The sequence below is a fragment of the Ceratotherium simum genome, chromosome 15 (genome assembly GCF_057802395.1).
Source record: "Ceratotherium simum simum isolate JZ-2026a chromosome 15, ASM5780239v1, whole genome shotgun sequence".
Classification (NCBI taxonomy): Eukaryota; Metazoa; Chordata; class Mammalia; order Perissodactyla; family Rhinocerotidae; genus Ceratotherium; species Ceratotherium simum.
The window spans coordinates 67,376-92,546 of record NC_141914.1 but is presented as its reverse complement, the minus strand read 5'-3'; the positions used below and the strand labels follow the sequence as shown (position 1 = coordinate 92,546).

Sequence of the window (25,171 nt, the reverse complement as noted above, 5' to 3'; positions counted from 1 at the left end):
ACCACACTGCTTCTATAGGAGCAAGCCACTCATTTATCTATGGGTCTAGCTTTTAGTCTATTCAAGATTAATTCACGCAGCTTGAAAGCCTAGGTCAGGCTCTGACTGGTGGTTAAAATAGCACGTATGGTGTTCCTGAAATGCCTGGCATCCTGGTCCTGACTCCTGATCTAGACTGATCTCTGACTCTTGCCTAGTCCTTATCACACATTCTGAAATACTGCACCTAATCCCTGATCCCAGTCTCTAAAATAATCTGCTCATTGGAAGAGCATCTGAGTGAGGACAGGGGGGTAAATCCAGAGGGTGCAGGATATATTAGATAAGCCAGCAAAGTAACCTCAGAACACAGTGTATTGGTAACTATCATCTTCTCTCTCACACACTCACTTTTCACATTTGCAAATACATCTTCATAAAACATAAACAAGAGGAATTTCAATAGGAGCAGCACAGCCTAAAACTTAAAAAAATGACAGAACAATATATCATAAAAGCACAAAATTTGATATATTTTTTAAATCAGCTTGCTCACCTCTCATTTATTCCAGTAAATGGAAATATTTGCTAATATTTGCTTTAGGATGATTACTGCTAAGGAGTGATCAAACTACATACAATATTTTGCAAATATTTATTCAGCCACTATTATGAACCAGGCATTGAACAAGGGTACTTAAAAGATAGGTGTAATCCAACTTGTTTTTAAGTCCTTTGACAGTTAACACTATCCACATTGAGAGATGTTTAGCTAGGTCCTTTATGTTAGGCCATAATCTAGATCAGCCAGGTCCGACAGAAATATACTGCAAGCCACATACCTAAATTTACACTTTCTAGTTTAAATTTTCTAGTAACTGCATTTTCAAAAAGCGAAAATAAAAGTTGGAATTAATTTTAATATATTCTATGTAACCCGATATATGCTCAAGTTATCATTTCAACGTGATAATCAAACTAAAAAAAGACTGATATTTACCTTTATTTTCTTTTTGCATAATAAATCTTCGAAATCCACTTTGTATTATACACTTATAGCATCTCGATTAGGACTAGTCATATTTCAAATGCTCAACAGCCACACGCAACTAGTCACCACCCTATGGACAGCACAGATCTAGATGCTACTTACTAAAGAAGAAAATACACTCAGTTATAGGGTTAAATCTCAATTCTGCTTTACTAATAAAATCCAGTTATCTGTTCTACTTGGAAATCAATACATTCTCCTTTCTCTGAATTCTGTCTTTTCTTTAAACACTCATCCCAGAGAATATACTAGAGTTGCTAAGAGAAGCAAACACAAAGAGTGATTAAATAAATTGAAAACTTCTTTGGGAGTGCAAGCTTTTTGAGTGTTTTTAGTTAAAAGGACACATGTTATTGTGCCCTCTTCCAGAGATAAAATACATTTTTATTGTTATTTTTTTGAGAGGAAGATCAGCCCTGAGCTAACATCCATGCTAATCCTCCTCTTTTTGCTGAGGAAGACTGGCTCTGAGCTAACATCTATTGCCAATCCCCCTCCTTTTTTTTTTTTTCCCAAAGCTCCAGTAGATAGTTGTATGTCGTAGTTGCACATCCTTCTAGTTCCTGTGTGTGGGACGCAGCCTCAGCATGGCCGGAGAAGCGGTGCGTCAGTGCGTGCCCTGGATCCCAACCCGGCCGCCAGTAGCAGAGCGCACGCACTTAACCGCTAAGCCACCAGGCCGGCTCCCATAAAACACATTTTTAAAAAGCCAACATAGAGAGAAACATAACGGGCCATCTACTATGAATGGCCCTCAAGTCTTGGTAGAGACTGCAATCAGACCAGAACATGATTAAAACAAATAAATCAGAGTCTACATACCCAAACACATCTTTGACTCTTAGAGTCCATCATATGGCTTATATTTAAAACATCTAAATACAGTTAAAAGTTAATAATGGAGAAAGAATTTCAAAAGTTTCATTTAAAGCAAATTTCTTTTCCAAATGTAGACATTTTTCCTTACAATATACAAGTTACAAGTATAGTTTTTCAGATTCATTCTTTAAAGGATAGTTCATCCTTACTACAAATACTATGTTTGAAATGCTAATGATTAAAAAAACCGAAAAACTTTGCTATAATTTATTCTTGGCCTAATTCCAAAGTAGAACTATGAAAAGTCATTATTATTTACAAAGAGTAACAAACTTCAGCTTTCTTTATGGGTTGAGCTGCTCAATTTTAAAAGCACCATTTTCACTGACTCCTTCCTAGCCCGGTGCCTGGCACATGGTGTTTTCTCAGCAAATATTTGTTAAGAAATCAATGAATACCAAGTAACATGCACTGAATATTAATACATCTAGCATTTCAAAATTAAACGTTAAGAAGTGGCCTCAAGGCTTAATGAGGTTCCATATGAAAACTGAAGCTACACTACAGTTAAGAACACACTTTGCTTCCATTACTTTCATGTAATACAACACTCATAAGGGGTAGACACTACCACCCTCGTTTACCACAGGAGGAAGGTGGGGCCGCAAGTGGTTAAGTCATGTAATTATCAAGCAGTGGAGCCAGATTTCAAGCCCAAGTCCTCAAACAAAACAGTGTGTGTGCATGTCTGTGCGTATGTATGTGTGTGATGGAAAATGACCTATGGATTTTATGAAATCTCTGTCCCATGTTTCTCTATTTTTAAAAAAATTTCCATTACAAAAGCTTCAGAATAAAAACACACAACGGATAGTTTCCAATTCCACACACACAGAATCCACAACTTTTTAAGCAATTCGAACCCCTTTCATGTACAGCAGCAATAAGCACTGTTGACGAGAACTTAGCGCACCCGGAGAGGAGGGTTGCGCTCTCCTCTCTCGGCGACCCTGGGACGCAGGGGACAGACTCGTATCGTAGCTCAGCACCCAGCTGTCCCCGCTCCCAGGACCACGCCACTGGCCCAGCCCACCTGACGGCCCCCCAGCGCCAGACCCAGCCCACACGACGGGGCCCCCAACACCAGACACAGCTCACCCGACGGGCACCCCCAATGCCTGACCGGGCCCACTCAGCTGACAGGCCCCCCAGCACCAGACTCAGTCCACCCACCCGACGGGCCCCCAGCCCCAGACTCGATCCACCTGACGGCCCCCCCAGAACAAGACCCAGCTCACCCGACGGACCCCCACCCCATGTCTGACCCAGCCCACCAAGCCTATGAGCCCCCAGCCCCAGACTCGGTTCATCCGACGGGCCCCAGCACCAGACCGGATCCACATTACGGGCCCCCAGCGCTAGACTGGGTCCACCCACCCGACGGGCCCCAGCACCCGACCCGGTCCCCTCACCCGACGGGACTCCAGTGCGGGCCGGGTCGACCCACCCGACGGGCCCCCAGCACCGGACCCGGTCCACCCGCCCGACGGCCCCCAGCGCGGGCCCGGTCCACCCACCCGACGGCCCCCAGCACCTGACCCGGTCCACCCGCCCGACGGCCCCCAGCACCTGACCCGGTCCACCCACCCGACGGCCCCCAGCGCGGGCCCGCTCCACCCACCCGACGGGCCCCCAGCACCCGACCCGGTCCACCCGCCCGACGGCCCCCAGCGCGGGCCCGCTCCACCCACCTGACCGGCTCACGCCAGCGCTGGACCCAGTCGCAGCAACTGGCCATCAGACTGAACATCCCAGGCCGCTCCTCCCGCCGCCCATCCGAGCCCGGCTGAGTGCGGGGCCGCCGCCGGCCCGAGGCCTGTGAGGCGGGGAGGCCGGACGAGAGCCCGGCGGGGAGGTGAAGGCGCTCCTCCGAGCTCGCGGCCGTGACAACCCGGCCGGCCGCAGGCGGAGGCGACCGCCCCTCTCCCGGGAACACCGGCCACAGCGCAGAGGCGCAGCCGGAGCAGGGGTAGCGGGCCAGCGGAGAAAACCCGCATCGACGTGCTGACGTTTCCCCGGCGCGGAAGGCCCGCCCCCAGGACCGCCCATGCACTGCTCCAATCAGCGCTCGAGGATCCGCGGTGCCGGCCTCTGAGCGGCTGAAAGGGCTCGGCTCGGGGGCGTGGCCTACCAGGAGGTAGAGCTCAGGGGAGGTGGAGCTCGGAAGAGGCGGCTCTCGTAACTAGGCAACCCGAGCGTCCCGAGAGGAGCTGAGGGATCTGGGACGAGTCTGGCAAGGCTCATCTGTACGCCCATCCAAAACGTGTTGCCAGCCGAGGTGCTGCTCCTCGTCTGTATCCAACCACAGCTGAGATCCAAAGACCTCCGGTCTTGTGCGGGTTTGGTTTTGTCTTATGCAGCACGGATGGGGATCCTCTGGGATTCCGGCGGACTCTGGCTGCACAACTACAGAAACAATACACTGGGGCAATTATTGTAAATTAAGGACAAGGGAAAAACTAATTTGCTAACTACCTCAATAGTTCAGGTGAGAGCGACGTTTTAATATGTATAATGTTTATTGCTCTTTGTTACAGACAATGTGAAATGAAATTGTACAATATTTATTGTGTGTAGGATGATTATGATTACTAAAAAAAAATGTTCATTGTAGAAAATGTGAAAAATACTAAAAAAGGAGCAAGAGGAAGAAAATAAGACCTCGCACTCACCACCTAAAGATAACCACTGTTAACGTTTTGATGTGAATTCTCTCCAGGCTTTTAGATACATAGATGCTAGCTATTTGGTTTCTGCAACATGCAGATCATGATCCACTGGCTGTTTTGTAACAGGTTTTATTTTATTTAAAGAGATATGTAATATCTGTATTTCTTTTTATATTCTTTGGAAAAGAAATGACAGGTACATTCCTATAGAAAAAAATGCATGAGTGATATGTAGGGACCTGTGTGTCCATTCACTTTCTACTTAAACATATATTTTAAATCCTGAGGAGAGAGGGCCCTGGGAAGCCAAGTGTACCTGGGAGAAAATAATAGTTTGGGACTAAGATCTAGATGTAAAATTATTCTCTATCATTTACTAACTCACGTAACCCTAAATCAAACACATAAATATCTCTTATAGCTTACTGTTTCTGATCCCAAGTACCCCATCTAAGATGAGAACGAAAATACCTACATTGCAGAGTTGCTAAGATGATGAAATGAGAGCAATAAAGCTCAAGTGCAATTTCTAACAAATAATAGATAGCAGGTTTTGAACTTGGTATCAACTGTCCCAGAAACATTTATGGCATGTATCCTCCCAACCTCTCTCCAAACTGCTAGGGGTCTTGTTCACTATTCTCATTGTCCTGCCGTGATAACTTCAGTTTTCTTTTCAATTGCTCAAGTCTGTATGGCCTCTACTGGTTTTCCTGACCAAACCTGCCCTTCCTCATCAGTGCTAGATGCTGCCTCTGCCCAGACTGCCCTGTCATACACTAAAATACCTCTATTATACAGTGCTGATGAAGAAAGTTAGATGATACCTTCACAATTTTTTTTCTCTCCCTATTATCCCTGTTTCTTCTCATTTTCTAATAGAGATGTACTTCCTCTTTTCCAAGATTAACCACTTTCCTGGGACTCTGACAAACATCCTTTTTCAACTTTTCTGAAACCCTGTTCCTTCAATTATTTCTTCTTGATCCAACATCTTAAATATATTCCTCCCCATTTTTCCCCTAGATCTTTGGCTACAATCTCCAGGGTGGAGTGGGGGTAAGAGGGCAGGGCAGGACAAGGCCACAATTCCCCCTTAACTATAAGCCATGTTAGTACTGTTCTGCTGACTTTAATTTCACAACCCAACTTCTTAAACTAGCGGTTCATAAACCCTAAAGCACTATTTTTGCTGTTTACTCTCTTTATCAATTTACTGTGATTGGGCTTCTGTCCCATCAAACTACTCAAAACATGTATTTTTTTACATATGACTTACTAATTACCAAATCAGTTCTCATTTTCTTTTGCATCACTTGATACATTTAATACAACCAACTCTTCTAAAACTCTTTCCTCCTTGGCTTTTCACAATTATGCACTATTCTGGTTCTCTTCTTATCTCGCTGGTCATTCTTCCTCCAGCTTCCTGTATGTATTCTCCAAGACCCGACCTTATCCCTCTGCTTTCCTGTTTAAAAACATGTTTTCTTGGAGAATCCAATTATTACCTCTGTGCCTTCCTATGTGGATGTTCCTTGACCATTTCTGCAACTTTACTCAACACCCTTGTTTTCCAAAATATACTCAACCCAGCTCTACTTCCTTGCTTCCCTGGTTCAGATAGCGACACATTACCAAACATTTCTGGTGCCAACATACAGTCATCAGTTAGTTAACTAAGTTGACTCTTAGTTTTCAATATATTAAGTGGTTTGGTAGACATAAGTGCTGCTCACTATTTCCAGTTCTCTTTTCCTTACAAGCATGTGAGATCCTTATTCCCACCCTCTTAAAGTCACGGGACTTGCTTTGTCCAGTGAAATATGAGTGGTAGTTGTTGTGTCACTTCTTGGTGGAAGCATTTAAAAGCTGGTGCACAATTCTCCATGTTCTGTCTTCCCTTGCGATGTTAAATGTGGAAGCCTTTGTTAACTTTGAAGTACCGTAAAATCAAAACAGCATGGAATGCTGAGCCCACGGAGGACAGCCACTTGGGATGGCCTACGGTGGACTTCCTATGAGTGAGAAGTAAACACTTGTTATTTCAGGCCACTCTACTTTTGTGGCAGTTTTACCACATTGTAATCTAGTTTATTCTGAATGAAGAAAACACTCTTGCTGCCATCATTCTTGTCAAGAATCTCATTTCATCTCCCAGGGATTGTTGAAACAGCATCCTAAATGTTACTTGGTTTCTTTTTTTTTCCTTCCAGCTTTATTGAAGTATAATTGACAAATAAAATTGTAATATATTTAAAGTGTACATTGAGAAATAATTCCCACAATTGAGTTAATTAACACATCCATCACCTCATATAGTTACCTTTTGTTTTTTTGGGGAGTGGGTATACTTAAGATCTACTCTTAGCAAATTTCAAGTATACAATGCAGTATAATTAACTACTGTATAGTCATCATGCTACACATGCATTAGATCCTCAGAACTTATTCATCTTATAACTGAAAATTTGTACCTTTGACCAACCTCTCCCCTTTTCCCCATCTGCCAGCCCCTGGCAACCACCATTCTACTCTCTGTTCTATGAATTTGACTTTTATTATTTTTTTAATTCCACATAAAAGTGATACCATATAGTATTTGTCTTTCTGTCTGGCTTATTTCACTTAGTATAATGTCCTCCAGTTTCATCCTTGTTGTCACAAATGCAGGATTTCCTTTTATTTTTAAGGCTGAATAATATGTACTTAGGTTGTTTCCATATCTTGGCTATTGTGACTAATGCTGCAAAAAACATGGGAGTACAGATATCTCTTTGAGATAGTGATTTTGTTTCCTCTGGATATATGCCCAGAAGTGGGATTGTTGGGTCATATAGTACTATTTTTAACTTCTTGAGGAACCTCTATAGTGTTTGCTGTAGTGGCTACATCAGTTTTAGATCCTCACCAACAGTGTAGGAGGGTTCCCTTTTCTCTACATCCTTGCCAACATGTTATTTGTTGTCTAAATGTTACTTGGTTTCTAATCTTTTCCTGCTCTAATCCATTTTGTAAACATTTAACAAGGTAACATTCTTAAAGTACAACCATGAAAATCACTCCCCTTTCTAAATCAAACATACAAAAAAACAAACAAATAAAACAAGACTAGTCCTCACTACCTGTGGTTTAAACAGTTTAGCCCTATTGTTAGTTTTCACCAAGCAAATATTAAAAGATTATTGTAGAAAAATAAAATATATAAATTGGCAAAAGGAAAACGATCCAAAATCCCACCACTGGAAATGATCGCTGTTGATATTTTGACATAAATATTCCCAAGCTTGCACTGTTAAATTGAATTTAGTTGAAAGATTATGTACCAGTCACTGTTCTAGGCACTAGGAATATAGTTGTGAACAAAATATTAAAAAATTCCTGCTGTCTTGGATCTTATATTCTAGTGGTGGGAGGCATGGAAAGGCAGATAATAAACATAATTAATAAGTAAATTAGACAATCTATTAGTAGAAGATGACATGGAGAAATGTAAAACTGGGTAGGAAATGGGACTAGCATTAGGACTGGGTATGGGATTAGATTAGGAGTTAAATTTTGGATGGGATTTAGTTGCGTATTTAGAAGCATACCGAAAACAAATTTTGGCCGAATAAGATTAACCAAGAATTCATTAATATTGAGCTAAAGCCAGATATCATCACAGGGTGAACTTCTGAGATAAATTACAAATCCAAAAATTTCATCCAAAGATTTATTATTAAATTTTAGTATTAAAATTTCAGTACATGATTTTTGAAAGTTTGACATTACAATGTAGGTGGGATACATAATTTTTTAGCACTGACAACTATTGCTGGCACTGTGATGCACATTTGTGGTATTAAAAAGATATTTATTTTCAGCTGAAAAGGATACTCAGTTTCAGCTGAAGTCTTTGGAAGAGCAAGATTTTTCTTTTAGGAACACGCATGTTTCTCTAACATTCCGTTCTCATGCTCTTTATATTCTTTTTTATGTCTGTGTCGGAGGTGATTTGTTATGAATATTGTTGATTCATGATTTTGGAGGTTTTCCCTCCTTGTGAAATTTTGAGATCTCAGAGTTGATATTCTACTCTTAGTTCTTCCTCACAAGATGAGGAGATTACCAAATCAAGCTTTTGGTTGAAAGACTCGTGGCCTAAATGCATTTAAATATTTAATAATTAAATATAGTACTTAGAGGTTATTTTGTTTAATGTTATGATTGCTAGCACACCAAACAATTCTACACTTGGGGCTGGGAATAGAGTGGTGAATAGACTAACATAGGAGAGTCAGACACAGCAAGAAGGAAGAGAATTTAAAATAGGAAAGGGCCATAGATATATTTAATAATTCCTTTGCAAATGTTCTTATCAAAAAAAGTGACTCTATCAACTTCCATCCAGCTAGGTGACAGAACCACAGAAAGCTAGAGCTGAAAGAGACCCTTGAAAGATGATCAGCCTATTGAATTTCACTCACACACATAGGAAATGAATTGATATGTTCATTTGGGCAGAAATACTAGAAGGGATAATAGTAAACATACCTTAAGTACTACTATTTAACACACACTAATTGCTTTACATGTATTATCTCTTTAAATCCTTACATTAACACTATGATAACTACTGTTATCCCCATTTTACAGATGATTCAACTGAGGCTTAGAGAGGGTACTGATTTGCTTGAAGTTACACAACTAGGAAATGGCAGAGCATTGGATTTGAATCCAGACAGTTTAACTCTACAAGCAGCCTTAAACATTAAGTAACATACTTCAAATGTGTATGTCTAGGCACAAAAAGAGAGGTAATATGCACAAAACAAAAGGAGCTGTTTGAAGGAGATGAAATTTAACACATTCCCTTTTTTCCCCAAAACATTTTTTGCTAAAGATTTTTTATACCATACATGCAAGACAAGATAAAAATGTGGACGATCAAAAACTACCCCATTTGCTTCCATGATCTCTGTTCTCTGCAGCCTTCCCGAGTCGTTCGCTTCTAGATTTTGGGTAACATCCCCAACGTCACTCCCAAGCGTTCCTTCCCAGCCTGATGCCCAGAGCTGAGTCCTCCAAGTTCTCTTGGCCACTCAGCACCGCCCCCCACACCCCACCGCCCCCCAGCTCGCTGCAGGTGTTCACGGCCCTCTCCCTTCGCCTTGGGAAACTCCACATTCCAGAGAGGCCGACGCGACGCTGGGGTCTGGGAACCCGCAGGGAGGATGTCTCCACAGTGTTTACCAGGCCTCGACACTCCCCCGAGCCCGCCCCCAGCTCCGAAAAGCTTCCAGGAAATGTCCCGCTTATCACTCCCCCCTGGCTGGGGGCGGGAGCGGGCGGTGCCCTCCGCCCCGGCCCGGCTGTCCCCCGGCTCCGGCTGTCCCCAGGCTGTCCCCCAGCCCCGGCTGCCCCTCGGCTCCGGCTGTGCGCAGACGGCAGAGAGCTACGCCCGCCGAGCGCCCGAGGCCCCGCCGAGCGCCCGGGACCCCGCCCGCTGCGCCATGAGGGTCCCGCGGGGGCGCTGCGCCGCGCTGCTGGCGTGCCTCGCCCTCGTGCTTCCCGTCTCCGAGGGAAACTGTGAGTAGTCGTAGCATCTCTTCCCCTTTGCCCAGAGGCGCCGACTCGACCTAGAGCCCCGGCGGCGGGGTTCTCCTCCCGGAGCTGCAGCCCCCCGGGGAGTTGCTACCAGTCCCTGCCGCCTTGGCAGCAGGCCTGTCTGGCGGGCGGCGTGAAGGTGGGCACGTCGATGTTCGCCCTGCTCTGGGAACCCTGCGTTGCCTGCAGCACAGATTCAAGAACGCGGGTGACACTAAGTATCGGTGAAGGAATTAGGACGCCTCGCCATGTGCCCCCAAAGCCTGAAGTTCCCAGTCAGGACGGGGTGGGCGCATTCCAGCAGAGAGCCAGGAGGAAAAGGCAGCCCCTGTCTTCCCTTTGTGCGAGCGCCAGTCCCCGACCAGCACCCCCTGCTGCAACCGACCTCCGTTTTGCAATTTCTGGACTTTGAGCTTGGTTTGCTTATCTCAGAATTGACGAACGGGTTGTTTTAGGATGACTGCGGGCTTGCATAGTAGATCTCATTTTCTAACCTTGAAATCAAAAGGACTGTTAAATATTGTATTTCTCAGATTATTTTGTACTGAGGATTTTTGACACTGAGTGCCACTGATCTGTGGTCGTGGCATGCATTCTTTGAACTCTATATTTCCAGTTCTTTATGTTCCCATGCCTGGATTCAAGGCAGGATATTGAGTTTTCTCTGAAAAATGTATACGGGATATCAAGGCATTTAGTACATTTTAGTAGTCAGTTAATTCGCTTGTTTTCTAAAGTTGAAGCATGTTCATTGATTAAAAATGCTTACTTGTGCTATGTTTTATTCTCAGGAAATGGCATGGGGGAGATAAACTCTGAATTACAAATAACTTTTAAGCTGCCTAAAACTCCAATGTAAACTTTTCAAAGATGGTAATTTCAGGAGAATTAAATAGGAATTTACTAATATTCCACTAGTTTTTATTAATTACTGATCAGAATGAATGATCAGTATTTTAAAATTCTAATTTAAAGGCTAAAACATTATTTGTTGATCATATATTAAAGATCGTATGTTAAATAGCAGAACTTCAACATTCAACATTATCATTGTCTGTGTGGCCCACAGGCACGACCTCATTATCTGTATAGTTCATTAGGACAATCAAATGTTCACCTGGTAACCAGTGTATTGGAGAGGAGAAAGAGACAAAAGTGGCATGCCACACTTACTGCTTGTCATCCCAGGAATTTGCTAGGCCCTTTCTTTTTATGGAAATTTTCATTGAATCTAGACAGAGTTAGAAATTGTGTGTATGTGTGTCTGTGTGTATTATATACAGGTATTCAAACCATGTATAGAGAAAAATACACTTGTTATATATAGACACTGACAGAGTAGATAAATTAATTCTACAAGTATATCACATAAAGAATAATTGGCCCTATAATGCCTTCATTTAAAAAAGTATGATAGTTTAATTGGATTAAAAAGCATCTTGGTTTACTGATGAGGAAACTGAGATACAAATGGAATGTTGTTACTCTCTAACATTTTAAATTTGAGATAGAATTAGAACTCTAAACATTTGATTTATAATTTATTGTTTAGTCCATAGAAATATAGTTGCTATTTAAAGAAAAAGGTTTACAAATGACATTTTTAGTTTTGAGAGAGTTAGAAATCATCTTGTTCAACCTCTTCATTTTAACAATAAAGAAATTGTTCGGAGATGTTAACTGACTTTCTAGACATTATATATATATATATATGTATATAAATGGAGAGAGAGAGAGAGATTTAAAATTTACACTGTCTACATATTTTATATCATTTCCCACTAAGGGCTGTGTTAAGAGAAATGGGACAAGGGGATGTCCACTTTGGCTGTGCTGTGGCCCCATCCAGACTTCTGCTTCTGGGTGGGTGCAGTCTACCCTCGACATTATTGACTCATATTTTCCTTCTCTTTTTTACTCTCTTCTTTCCTTCTATATTCCTTTCACTGTTTATCTTTGTCTTTTCTTAAATTCTCTTTATTTCAGAGTCCAAAATGTTGCACTGATGGAGAGATTTTATCAAGGTTAGGTTAGAATTGGGGTTGGTGCTGGAAAAGTTAGAGACAATTTCTGGTATATAACAACAACAAAAGCCTATGCCATATTTTCTTACCATTATTTCTATGCTAGGAAACACAGTAATGCTTTTCATAATAGGCCTTTTCTTTTTTTTTTTTTAAAGATTTTATTTATTTATTTTTTCCCCGCAAAGCCCCAGTAGATTGTTGTATGTCATAGCTGCACATCCTTCTAGTTGCTGTATGTGGGATGCGGCCTCAGCATGGCCGGAGAAGCTTTTTTTTTATCAAGGTTAGGTTAGAATTGGGGTTGGTGCTGGAAAAGTTAGAGACAATTTCTGGTATATAACAACAACAAAAGCCTATGCCATATTTTCTTACCATTATTTCTATGCTAGGAAACACAGTAATGCTTTTCATAATAGGCCTTTTCTTTTTTTTTTTTTTTAAAGATTTTATTTATTTATTTTTTCCCCGCAAAGCCCCAGTAGATTGTTGTATGTCATAGCTGCACATCCTTCTAGTTGCTGTATGTGGGATGCGGCCTCAGCATGGCGGGAGAAGCGGTGCGTCAGTGCGCGCCCGGGATCTGAACCCAGGCCGCCAGCAGCGGAGCGCGCGCACTTTAACCACTAAGCCACGAGGCTGGCCCACATAATAGGCCTTTTCTATCCAACAAGTTCATTATGTTCTTTGTAGCTAAATGATCTATATACATATTTAAATTTTCCATGTATTATGAGAAAAAAATACTGTGAGAAGCTTGATAATACATGTATCAGTATTCTTTAGCTACAAGCAACAGTAACAAAGTCTTGCTAACGAAAAGAGGGGAGGGAGGGAGGGAGGGAGAGCAAGCAAGCTAGCTGAGTGGATTTATTTATTGGAAGGCTACTGAGTGGCATGCTGAATAACCAGGCCCAGGGAAGACTTGGGCATTTAGATGGTCTGTGTAGTGGGAACTCATGTGCTCACTGTTAGGAGCTGCCATCAGATGACTCAGTTCTAATTGCCTTCTCTGCTCACGATTCAAAGTCCTAGCAGAGAGAGCCTTCTCGTTTGGGCTTAGTTTGTCTCTGGAGTCCTGTGACAGACAGCTCACTAGATTCAGGTGGAGCACCAGAAGGACAGCTTCCATGAAGGATGGATGCTGAGAAGGAAGCAGAAACAAGAGAAGTCTACACATTCTCATTATTGGCTGTACAACGTACACATGCCCTTCTCTCCATAAACACCATTTGAAAGTATTTCAGATATAATGCAAATATGTCTAATATGATGCAGAGAGCTAATGTGCAGGAGAAAGGACCCCTCCTCAATCAGTTGCAGTCGCCACCCCCAGAGGGGACGGCTCAAGGCTCCCATGTTGTGTCTGATTCCTCCTCTAGTTCGGTCACACTCCCAGGTCAATGTACTGTGCTTCATGGATGAAATGACCACTGTACTGTACCAACACATCCTATATGCCAGAATAATAATAACAATAAAAAAGATAAGCGGGAGAATACAGGTCTCCCCGGTGGCAAGCTGGAGCTTGTACCTGTGACTTCCTCCTCCTCTGCCCGGTTCATCTCTTTCTTGCTCTCTGGCAGTTCTTCGTGTCTGTTTTTTGTCTGCTCAATGAGATGAACCACACCCTTATTCAGGAAGAATCTGAACCCTGTGGTTCCTACCGGTGGATGGTTGTATCCATCTCTTCTTTTACAATTTCTACTGTGTGCAGTAGTTATGCTGAGGGGCAACACTCCTTCTAACGCCGATTTATATGTGACAAAAACACTATTTTGGCTTGATTATTGTCATTCCAGTATCATCCTCTGTTTTTTTTTTTTTAAACAGGAGTAAAGAACTTGAAATAGCTGTATAGCAGTCTCAGCTTCTAATTCTGTGGAAAACACATTAGGTCCCTAGTGAATGTATTCTGCCCTGGTTTTCAGTTTCTAGATGAGCAGAACCCACTTGTAAGGAAAGCAAAAAATTTGAGAATAGGTCATTGAATTAGTTTCTTAGGGCCGCCATAACGAAGTACCACAAACTGGGGGGCTTAAACAACAGAATTTATTGTCTCACAGTTCTGGAGGCTGGATATCTGAGCTCAAGGTGTCAGCAGGGTTGGTTCCTTCTGAGGGCTGTGAAGGAGAATCTGTTCTATGCCTCTCTCCTAACTTCCAGTAGCCTCAGACGTTTCTTGGCTTCTGGATTATATAGGCATTCTCCGTATGTTTTCATACCATCTTCTCTCTGTACATGTCTATCTCTGTTCCAAATTTCCTCTTTTGATAAGGACATCAGTCATATTGGATTAGAGCCCACTCTTATGACCCTCTCTTAACTTGATCATCTTCAAAACCCCTATATCCAAATAAGGTCATATTCACAAGTACTGGGGGATTAGGATTTCACCGTCATTATAGAGGACACAATTCAACCCATATCAGTCACTAAGCATCATATCATGACCAGTACTTCTTCCCTTTCTACCTTCATTCCTGACCTGTGTATTTTAGCTTTAGGAAAAAGAGCACCATATGTTAATGATTGCTGGCGTAGAAAACATACTACATTTTTATTTTACCACATTTTGGAAGGTAGTGTTGTGTCCCAAAAGGCAGTGACTGAGCCCTTAATAATTGATCAGTCCATCATTCTGTAAGGCTAGCTCCTTCCAGGCATTAGGGTACACAATAAGAAAGAAATATAAATGAAACCAGGGCCGGCTCCGTGGCTTAGCGGTTAAGTGCGCGCGCTCTGATGCTGGCGGCCCGGGTTCGGATCCCGGGAGCGCCCCGAGGCACCACTTCTCCGTCCAACGTGAGGCCGAGTCCCACGTACAGCAACTAGAAGGATGTGAACCTATGACATACAACTATCTACTGGGGCTTTGGGGGGAAAAAACTGAATAAATAAAATCTTTAAAAAAAAAAAATATATAAATGAAACCAGTGAAAACCTTATAAATCATCCCATTGACTTATTTCCTTGATTGTGGAGTTAAATCCTTGGAGGTAAAGTGGTGAAGCTTAGCATAAATCATTGAATAAGTCTACCAATAGTGGTGCTGATAGAAAAATTAAATGCAAATATAGAATAAATGTCTCTCCTCTGAGTACAAATTGCTGTTCCTCCATGATAAAAGAGCCCTAACTAATCAAGCACCCGCCAGATATCTGATTGGATTTTGCAATATGCCCAATTTCTAACTGCTGAAGGAATAGCAATTTTGCTGACAAATTTGGTTTTTTTTTAGTGGTGGGAGGCTGCTGGACTTTAGTGAGGGAAAGACTGTAGTTGAGTTGATATGTGGTCTCCATCTTGCCACCAGGGCTGCTTTTTTTATGAGCGTTGGACAAACATTAGACTGAGTGACGCAAAAGCCTGAGGGCCATATGTACCCACAGACTTATGTGTTTGGCCCTAATGGCATTTTAAAAATCAGAAAATTTCATCTAAAAATTTTGTTTTATGATTTCTCTTCAAAATAAGTAAAGGAAGATCTGGCAACAGTGGGCCCACATTTCAACAAGTTAAGATTCAGCTAGAGCTGATTCAGAGCTGCCTTGTTTAGATGGAATATACCCTCTCCAGTTTGCCACAATTCCAAGCATCCCCACTGTCTCCCACCAAATTCTCTTCCCTTGTCTAAGGTGCCTGTCTGACATTTGCAGATTTTTGAGTTTGCGAACCTTGCACTAGATTGCCTTGAGAAGAAATGCACTGACAATCCTTAGTTGGGTTATCCTATCTCCTCTTATAAGTAAGAACTTCTCTGGTGTGGACTGTCTTCTGAACATGCATCTGGAACACAGATCTTCTCAGCTCTGCTCAATTCTTGCCCAAGCTTCCTTGTCCCGAGGCCTGAGCTCTAGCTCTTTACAGGTCCCTGAACAACTGGAAGGACCATTTGCAACTGTCCAAAAGGTAGACTAGATCCTTATCCCAGCCCAGCGTACAAGGCTCATGATCTGGAGGCTTCCAGATATTTTCCTCCAACTGATCTTTCCCTGCTCTCTCCTCAAAGAGAGTCATTCTCCGTCCTCTGTCTCCTGGGGTCTTTTCACATGTGAGCCCTCCTGTTTGGAAGACTCTTCCTCTTCATCACCCTCCCCTAACCATCCCAGACAGTCTGTCCAAAGGCTTCTCAAACTTTGGGTTACTTTTTAAGATTTTATTCCTCTTTTTTTAGAATCATGGATTGGCGTGTGATAAAGCTTTCTAGGATCTTTATCTCCCCATTTATAATAAAGGATAATTAGAAAATTGTTATTTTCTCAATTTCTATTTTCTAATATTTTAAATATATTTGAGGCTTTTTTTTCTCTTTTGCTTTATTGGTTATTTTATTCAAGGAATAAACTGAAGTACTCTATCTTATCTATGTGTTTTTTGCTTTCATTAAGGCCCTCTGATTTTTAGAATTAATGAAGGAGCAAATGAGCACATTATTGGATAACTTCTGTTACAGGCATTGGTTTAAATTTTTCATAATCTTATATCAGTTAGGATAAAGTATGCTGTGGAGTGATAACACTTTAATGCCCAAATCTTCAAATTAATCTCCAAATCACTAAATCTTAGTGGCTTAGAAAAATAAGAGTTTATTTCTCAATCACGTGAAGTCCAGTGTGGTTTGTGTGAATCTCTTCCATCTTTAGTTATACCATCTGGTATACAAGGCCCCCAGTGTCTCTGCCAGGGAAGAAAGTAATGGAGGAGGTATACTTGTTCTTACCTTACCTATCCTTGCGTGCAAGTGACACGACTCACTTCTGCCACTAGTTCAAATACCATAACCCAAGGAAGCACATGGAATATTTGGTCAGCGTTTTCTCTGTTACAAACATTTTTCCTCTGAGGTTAAGATTAATGTTTCTTCCTCTAAGAAAAGTTCAAATACTTGCTGCCTGTTTAACCTTTGCAATATACATTGCAAAGTGTGAAGTTGTTATAACTACCTGCATAAAACGTGATAGAGAGAGGGCACAATTAACTATACCTCCTAACAGTCCAGCTGGGGACTGTGTATAATGACATTGAGTTGGCTGTTAATGTAGTAGGGTGAAAAAAATATGGTAACAGCTGATATTGAAATTATTCCTATGGTGAAAACTGTTATTATTTTAGAAATTACCTTGAAAAGTGGTTTTAGGTTTAGAAAGTGAAGTCCTGAAAACACGGTCTATAACTTTGCTATTCAAGTGTAGTCCATGGACCAGCAGCATCAGCATTACCTGCAAGCTTATTAGAAATGAAGTAACTCTGGGTCCAGCCCGGTGACATAGTGGTTAAGTTCGCATGTTCCACTTCGGCAGCCTGGGGTTCACGGGCCCGGATCTCGGGCGCAGACTGACGCATCGCTTGTCAAGCCATGCTGTGGCATCCCATATAAAGTAGAGGAAGATGGGCATGCATGTTAGCCCAGGGCCAATCTTCCTCAGCAAAAAGAGGAGGATTGGCAACAGATATTAGCTCAGGGCTAATCTTCCTCACACACACGCACACACATGCACACACAAAAGTGTCTCTGGCCCTACCCCAGACCTACTGATTTAGCATATGCATTTTAAAAAGACCCTCAGGTAATTCCTATGCACACTTAAAGTTGGAGTCTTTCTGGTCTATAAGGAGATAGCAGGGAGTATAGATAAATGATTCTGCATAAGAAGTGAACATAAATTTTCAGGAGTGGCAGTAGGGGGCAGCCAGGGAGAGAGAAGGGGAGAGGATGTCAGAGAAGGGAGAGAAGCTGAGCCACATGGCAGGGAATGCGGCTGGTGGGGAGGGTCTCCAGTAAGAAATTATCAGATGTGAGGTGGATGAAGGACTTTTAGGAACTGGCGTTTCTAAGACCTAACTTTAAATTGCAAAGGTTCCTCTAATGTAAACTGCAGCAGGGTCAGAGTCAGGTTAGGGTCATAATCAGGGTGAGGTCAGAGTCACTGTCAGGGTGGCAGCCTACTTTTGTTTTGTGGATGCCAGATCCTCTCAATTTATTTAGGATATTAGTTATAAATTTTAAAAGTTATCTTCTGTGTCTTCAATTACTTCTGTTTCCTTTGGGGTCGTTCATTCTGAATGTTACTCTGTCTTTCTATTTCGTGCTATTAATTTAACGCAAATATCTGATGATCTTTGGCTGTTAGTTTGTATTTTTTGAAGACAGTCCTAAGTTTATTAGGTAGATTAGATAGCTGGCATGGGGTTCTTCTGTGGTTAATTCCCTAAGAGGACGTTCCTTTCACTGGGAAACCCGATATCAGTCCTATGAAAGCAGGCAGGTGTGTCATAGCCAGGCTTCTCCTTAGGAGCCTATGTGGGAATTGGGTGGAGGTAATTGCCAAGGTAAGGAGGGCTTTACTCTTTGAGCATAACACTTCCTGGTTGCTTTACCCACTTTCTCCCACACTGTAACTGAGATGAGGTTTGGAGTGCCTGGAAGTTCTGCTCTTCTTTGTCATCCCAATTTCACACATGGATCCTTCTCAAGGAGTATCATCCCTATCTTTAGGGAGCTGTTTTCAGGTTTTATTTTAAAGGCTAAAATGATGGCCTCTTATCTTCTGTAAATGGAAGAGGAAGAGAGGGAGACTCCGACCTGCTCTGCTCTTCTGAATGGAGTTGTGTAATTAATCTGATGCCTATTCTTTTTTTTGGCTGAGGAAGACTCACCCTGAGCTAACATCTGTTGCCAATCTTCCTCTATTTTGTATGTGAGCCACCACCACAGCATGGCCACTGATAGAGAAGTGGTGTAGGTCTGCACCTGGGAACCAAACCTGGGCCACCAAAGTGGAGCACACCAAACTTAACTACTAGGCCACTGGGGCTGGCCCACTGATGCCAGTTTTAGTGTCAGTTGGAGCTTCTCTGGTATAGATGCTTTAAAATTGTTTCGTGCTGTGTCTAACTTTGCTTTCTTTCCATTCATTTGGTTTGGCACTCAGTAGATCCTCTTAAATGAAGACTAGTATTTCTCATTAGCTGTGGAATATTTTCCACCTTTACTTATAGGATAATTTCCTTCCTCCATGTCCTCTGTTCTCTTTCTAGAACTCCTCTGGAATTGGTCCTTTGTGACTTTGACTTTCATGTTTTCTCTCTTTGAAATTTTGATCCAGGTTCCAGGAAATTTCTCTAACTTTTTCTTTCAACTCTTGTATTTTGACAATCATATTGTAAATTTCTCAAAGTACTTTTTTCTTTGATTTTACTTTCATTCTCTCTTTTCATGGATGCATTATCTTCTTAAGTCACTAAAAGGTTATTCATTAGACTTCTAAAAGTTTTTGAAAGTTTTCTTCTCTGAATTACCTCTTTTTTTCTCATGTTAGTTTTCTTTTTCATGCTGCTGGTAGCTGTTTGTTTTTTCCTCATATTTCTGATTATTCTTGATTGTCTCTTCATATTTCAGCAAGAGTACTGGGTTGGTTTTATGTGACTTGTGTGGGTTTCTGCTGCTGTTGTATATATCTGTCTGGTTTCTTGCTAGTCTTTCTTCTAAATGGGCGAGTTAGCAGGTATCTCTGTATACACTTATTAGTCAATTCATTTATACAAATAATGTTTACTGGGCCCTCTCTGAGTGTACTGCTGCACGTACTCTGGGATGTACTGGGAAACCAGTGCTGAGTGTTGTTGCTGGACTTTCATGTTAATCCCCCTGCTTCTAGGTGCCTTTCTCTCACTTTCCCACTGATGCTGTAGTAGACTTGCTGAGGCTTCTTATTTCCAAAAGGCAAAGGCTTCTTACTTCCTTCGCACCTCTGTGTGTATTTTGGGTCAAGGCTTCCTCTCCCTTGTTTTATTCATCAACAGGTTATGATTAGTTTCCAGCTGAAGAATTTGTTGAAATCACTTACCTAACAATGACATTGTCCATTCTCTCAAGTGTTGTAAGTTATTCTTTTAAAAAATTCTCTTACTATCACTTTAATGCAGCCTTGGAGGAAGAACAGATACATGCTCTCTGACATCATTAACCATAAACACCACTTCCCGTGTCTCTAAAGAGCACCTAGAAATAGTCACTAACTTCTTTGCCTTATGTGTTATTCTGCCAGGATGGCTCTAACAAAATACCATAGACTACATGGCTTAAACAAGAGAAATGTATTTTCTCACAGTTCTGGAGGCTGGAATGTCCAAGATCAAGGTTCTGGCCAGTTCAGCTTCTGGTGAGGGCTCTCTTCCTAGTTTGCAGACCTTGCTTCCTCACTCTGTCATCACGTGGCCTTTCCTTGGTGCAGGTGTGTGTGCAGGAAGAGAGAGAAAGAGTGAACTCTTTAGTGTCTCTTCTTATAAGGACGCTAATTCTCTGGGATGAGGGTCCCAACTTTATGACCTCATTTAGCCTTAACTATTTCCTTAGAGGCCCATCTCCAAGTACAGCCATATGGGGATTCCTGCTTCAACATATGAATTTGCAGGGGAGTGAGGGCGGGGGGTGGGGTGGCCCAAACATTCAGTCTATAATGCCTTGTCAAGTAGAACACAATGCTCATTTTCTTTTTTTTGTTACTACGGAAGGGGAGAGGTGGGGTTTTTTCCTTTGTCTGTGGCTACTTTTTTTAAGTGGGCCTGAGTTTCCATATGTTAAATGTATCTTTCCTTATTATCATTTTATTCTCCTTCTTTTCTCTGACTCCTTATCCCCATCATTTTCTCTCCTTTCCTTAATAAGTTATCATTTTATTCCATTGTTATTTAGACTGTGTCTTATAGCCTTTTAGAAAGTCAACAGGGAATTCTGAGAGGCTGGCAGAAATTATATTGAATTATAAACACCTATTCGATGCTATACCAATATTCCAAATAATCTCAATTCCACATCAGCGCTTTAAAGAAAATAACTAAGAGTCTAAAGGTAAACCATTGAGATCTAGAGTCTTTCTAAGCCTCTAAGCACACTTCAGAGTTGCTAATTGGGGCGATCTGGGAGATACTGCAGGAAATGGGGTATTGCAGAACAAGACCGACTCTTTCATTGCTGCCTTTAAAAATGTCCAGGAACAGTTTGCCTATTTCTTTTCCAAACATAAATACACACACAGACCAGTGAACTAATAATATTAATTGATGCCATCCTAACAAAATAGGTCAAATAGAACAAAAACAAAACATTTCCTGTGCTGTAACCTCTTGGTACATGACGTCAAGTCAGATGGTGTTTTGGTGTCTTGGTGTGTAGGAGATGAAAAAGACAAGGAAAGCTAACTGTGTGAATACCTTGCTGCATGTTATGAAAGAGACCTCCTGCTGTAGCCTCAGGAAGTATAGCCACTTTGCAAGTCAAGAGAAGAAAAGAGAGGGCTATAGAAAATTCATCTTCATACCTTGCCAAAATCTGAACTCTGAGTCCCTTCAAATACCTTAATTTATCGCTCACCGAGAGCAAACAAATCAAATAAAAGAAATGATCAATGTGGTTTTTTTCTGGGTAATAAGCTGCCTGTTGCTGTCTTTTGGTTAGAAGTATTTGCTGTTTTGGAAGGAATAACTAAAATGCACCACTTTCTCTGTCTGTGGCTAAATCAAAGGTTTTAGTCTTGGGGAGACAATGGCAGAGGGCTTGATTTATTCTTTTCTTTTTTTTCTGGACTAGGGGCTGTAAATTAAAGTTATAGTTAAATTTTGGAGTAAGGAGAAGTCTGCTTCACTTCTGTTGTGGCTAAACAGTTCAGGCATTGTTTCCCTACTCATTCATTGATCTGTTCCAGAATGGGGGTCAATGGTCACATTTTTTTAATGCCACCAATGGCTTTCCTATTTCTAAATAAATGCCAGCCCTCACCTTCTAATCCAAATGTTTTAAAACTCACCTTTGTATGTGCAACGTAGAGAGTCACAGATTATTTCCTCTTTTTCTTCACCAGATTTAAATCCTTGTCCAGACCTCTCTCTCATGATCTTTGACTCTTTTAAAGCATTCTCGTCATCCTGTTTATTGCTCACTTCTCTTGAAGGACAAACGTGTAGTTCACCTTTAGAGAATACTTTTCCTAACATTTTTCTAATCCTTAACATAATAGTATGAGAAGAATCAGTTGCCCAGTAGCATAGTCCTCAATATGACACAAAATGTGAAATTTAGAGAAAAGCAAGTGTAATAGCTCTTTTTTTTAAATAAAATAAACTTTTAAAAAAATTGAATAATAACATACATATAGACATACGGTTTCTTTTTGAAAGCTAACACAAGCTTTTCTGCAAGTTAGAAATAATTATATAGGCTGAAGAATGCCTAAATAAAAATCTGTCTTGAGTTGTTTTTTAGTCCTTGCAACTTTCACATTTTTAAATATCCCTCCTCAATTGGAAATCTTCTGTGGTAGAAATCTTTATGAAAAAAAGATAGATTTTACAGTTAATTAATATGTGATTATTTTAAATAAAATTTGTAATATCTGGCCATATGGTTTTCCATCATTAACTAAAGGTTTTTCTATATTACGTGCAATTCTTGTATTTCAGGCTTTGTTTAAAGAAAACATGCCATTTCAACAGTTGAGACATATGAGGTACAATTATATCTCAAAGTATTATCTAGTTGTTCTCTCTATTTGTACATTGAAAGCCATTGTCCCCAACCCCGTCCCACACTGAAGCAGAAACAAAGATTCAAACACTCTGCCAACCCAAATGCTAGCCAGAGGTTCTCTCCTCAGACACATTCTTTTAGGGGCAGTTTTGCATTCTTGGGATGCTAGATAACAAGGGCCTAGGGAAAGGAGAGCAGAAAGCAGAACTGAAAAAGAAATGAGCTTTGGAGGGAGGAATCCATGAGATGAGAACCATATTTGCAAAGGACAGGAGAGCAGAATGGAAGAGATTCAGAGGATGAGCTGTCCTAAAGCTTGGACCTCCTCCATCTGCAACCTCACCCTCATCTGGCTGATCAGTTTTGGACAACCTGCAGGTCTGTGGTCCTGCCCACTCTGAACAGAAGGTAGCAAGCGTGCACACCTAAATGGAGAGCAGGGCCTGAAGAAAGGACCTCTCCTGGACCACGCTGGAACTGAATTGGACAGTGGGGGAATTTTCCTGTGAGCAGAGGCAATGCTAACCCTGCTGTCCTTATGACAGATGCTTACATTAAGTACCAACAACAATAAATTACTCTTTTGGAGGTAAGACACATTTATGCTTGAAAAACAAAGATTTGCCCCCATAGAAATTATTGAAGGGAACATGTGAAGGCTATGAAGACAATTTCAAAAGAGAATTCCAGTTACTGTTTGAACAATGGTTACATTATTGACATAATAATTGTTCACCCTGCTATGATCACTATTTTGAGGGGATGACTCAGATCAGTTAGAAATTCAAGTAGATTCAGTCATACTTCTGATCTTGAAAGGCTCGTAACTAAACATTATAACCTAAAATTTTGAATCTGAATGTAACACTTGTCAAGCAACATACTTGAGTTTTAACAAGGACTTTCTTGAGAAGCTTCTTAATCCAGAGAAGGGAAACATGACCGGAGGCTGTGGGTAACGCAGAAAGGGGCAGGTTTGGAGGCAGGCGTGGCTCTGCTCTCAGCTGTGTGAATTTGTTAAAATTAACTCCACTTCCCTGAGTTTCAGTTTATTCATGTATAAAATGGGAAAATTACTGTCTACTTAGAATAGTTGTGATTAGGATTAACGGAGATAATGCAAAAACAGCATTTACGTGCTTGTGTGCCATGGTTGTTAGTGAGATAAATAATGGAGCTCTTTAGATATTCCTGCAGGCCAGCGGGGAGGAGGTTTTGGGCATATGGACTTTGAGCAGCTGGTAAAAGCACTTCTAACCACTTATTGGTCTCACCCCACAGCCCTGTAGTTCTTAATTTGAATCTGTGGTGTCATGTTTATATCTTTTTGACAAGGCTTGTAGACTCCTTTGAAAGCACACTCTATAGATGGATTGGTTTATTTTATAAAAGACAGTATGTGTCTTATTTAAGACATCAAACTTGTCCACTCCACAATTACGTAATTTCGTTTTGTGTGTGTGTGCGTGTGTGTGTGTGAGGAAGACTGGCTCTGAGCTAACATCTGTTGCCAATCCTCCTCTTTTTGCAGAGAAAGATTAGCTCTGAGCTAATATCTCTGCCCATCTTCCTCTATTTTTTGTATATGGGATGCCGCAACAGCATGGCTTGATGAGTGGTGCGTTGGCCCACACCCAAGATCCAAACCTGCGAACCTCGGGCCGCCAAAGCAGAAGGCAAACTTAACCACTATGCCACCTGGCCAGCCCCCCACATAATTTCTTTTATGAACCAAGTACACTGTGGGCATTTGAGTGGCAGAATACACAGAAGAGAGAGCTTCTAGGAAGATGGATATATTTAAATTCCTATCCCAGTAGCACTACTTCCTAGCTCCACGACCTGGGGCAAATCATGCAACCTCTTTCTGCTTCAATTTCTTCAATAGGAAAATGGGGATGATAATTCTATCCTGTAGTTTATTTCATTATTTGTGTGAGGATCAAATGAAATAATTAATATACACTTTAAAAATTAAGTACCATGCCAATTTAAAGCACTATTGAGTTGAACTTAGATGAAATAAAACATAGACATTCAAATTTAGACAAAATTAGTTTTTGATTGTTAGCTTCAGGATCCTTTAGGTCACAGGTTTAACAGTTTTTCTTTTTAACACTCCTCAGTGGAGACAGTACAGCTCCTGCCTGTTTTCTGAGGAGCAGCAGGCAGTGATGGTGGTGGCAGGTCTGGGTACTGGGTGCTTGGGATCTGTCATACTTCTGCTGTTTATTAGCTTTATAACTTAAGGCAAACATCTCGCATGCTCTTTATCTGAGTCTCATCATCTCCAAAATAATGAAGGTTATTATATTTCCTTCTAGTTTTATAAACTTATGTGGGCATTCCTTTAAACCCCTGCCTTTGTGCTCCCTGGACAGGTAAGAACTCCCCGTTTCACAAACATGAATATAGTGTGTGTTCCTACACCTGGTCTGTGGCTGCAGTGGGG

General features: G+C 41.4%; 2 protein-coding genes across 3 annotated transcripts in view; one reads left to right on the top strand and one right to left on the bottom strand.

Annotated features, from left to right (window-relative positions):
- The window catches only part of ARL13B (ARF like GTPase 13B), an 81,414-nt gene extending 77,535 nt beyond the window's left edge, over positions 1-3,879 (bottom strand). The window contains exon 1 of one of the 2 annotated variants that reach the window (XM_087439457.1): positions 3,601-3,879. In XM_087439457.1, coding sequence (XP_087295583.1) covers positions 3,601-3,659 — 59 coding nt within the window. In that variant the 5' untranslated portion in view covers positions 3,660-3,879. The remainder of the gene's footprint in view (positions 1-3,600) is intronic. The other variant, XM_004439926.3, reaches the window with a different exon arrangement.
- Positions 3,880-9,908: 6,029 nt separating this feature from the next.
- PROS1 (protein S) overlaps positions 9,909-25,171 on the top strand; it is a 58,841-nt gene continuing 43,578 nt past the window's right edge. The window contains exon 1 of the mRNA XM_004439925.3: positions 9,909-10,149. Coding sequence (XP_004439982.1) covers positions 10,074-10,149 — 76 coding nt within the window. The 5' untranslated portion in view covers positions 9,909-10,073. The remainder of the gene's footprint in view (positions 10,150-25,171) is intronic.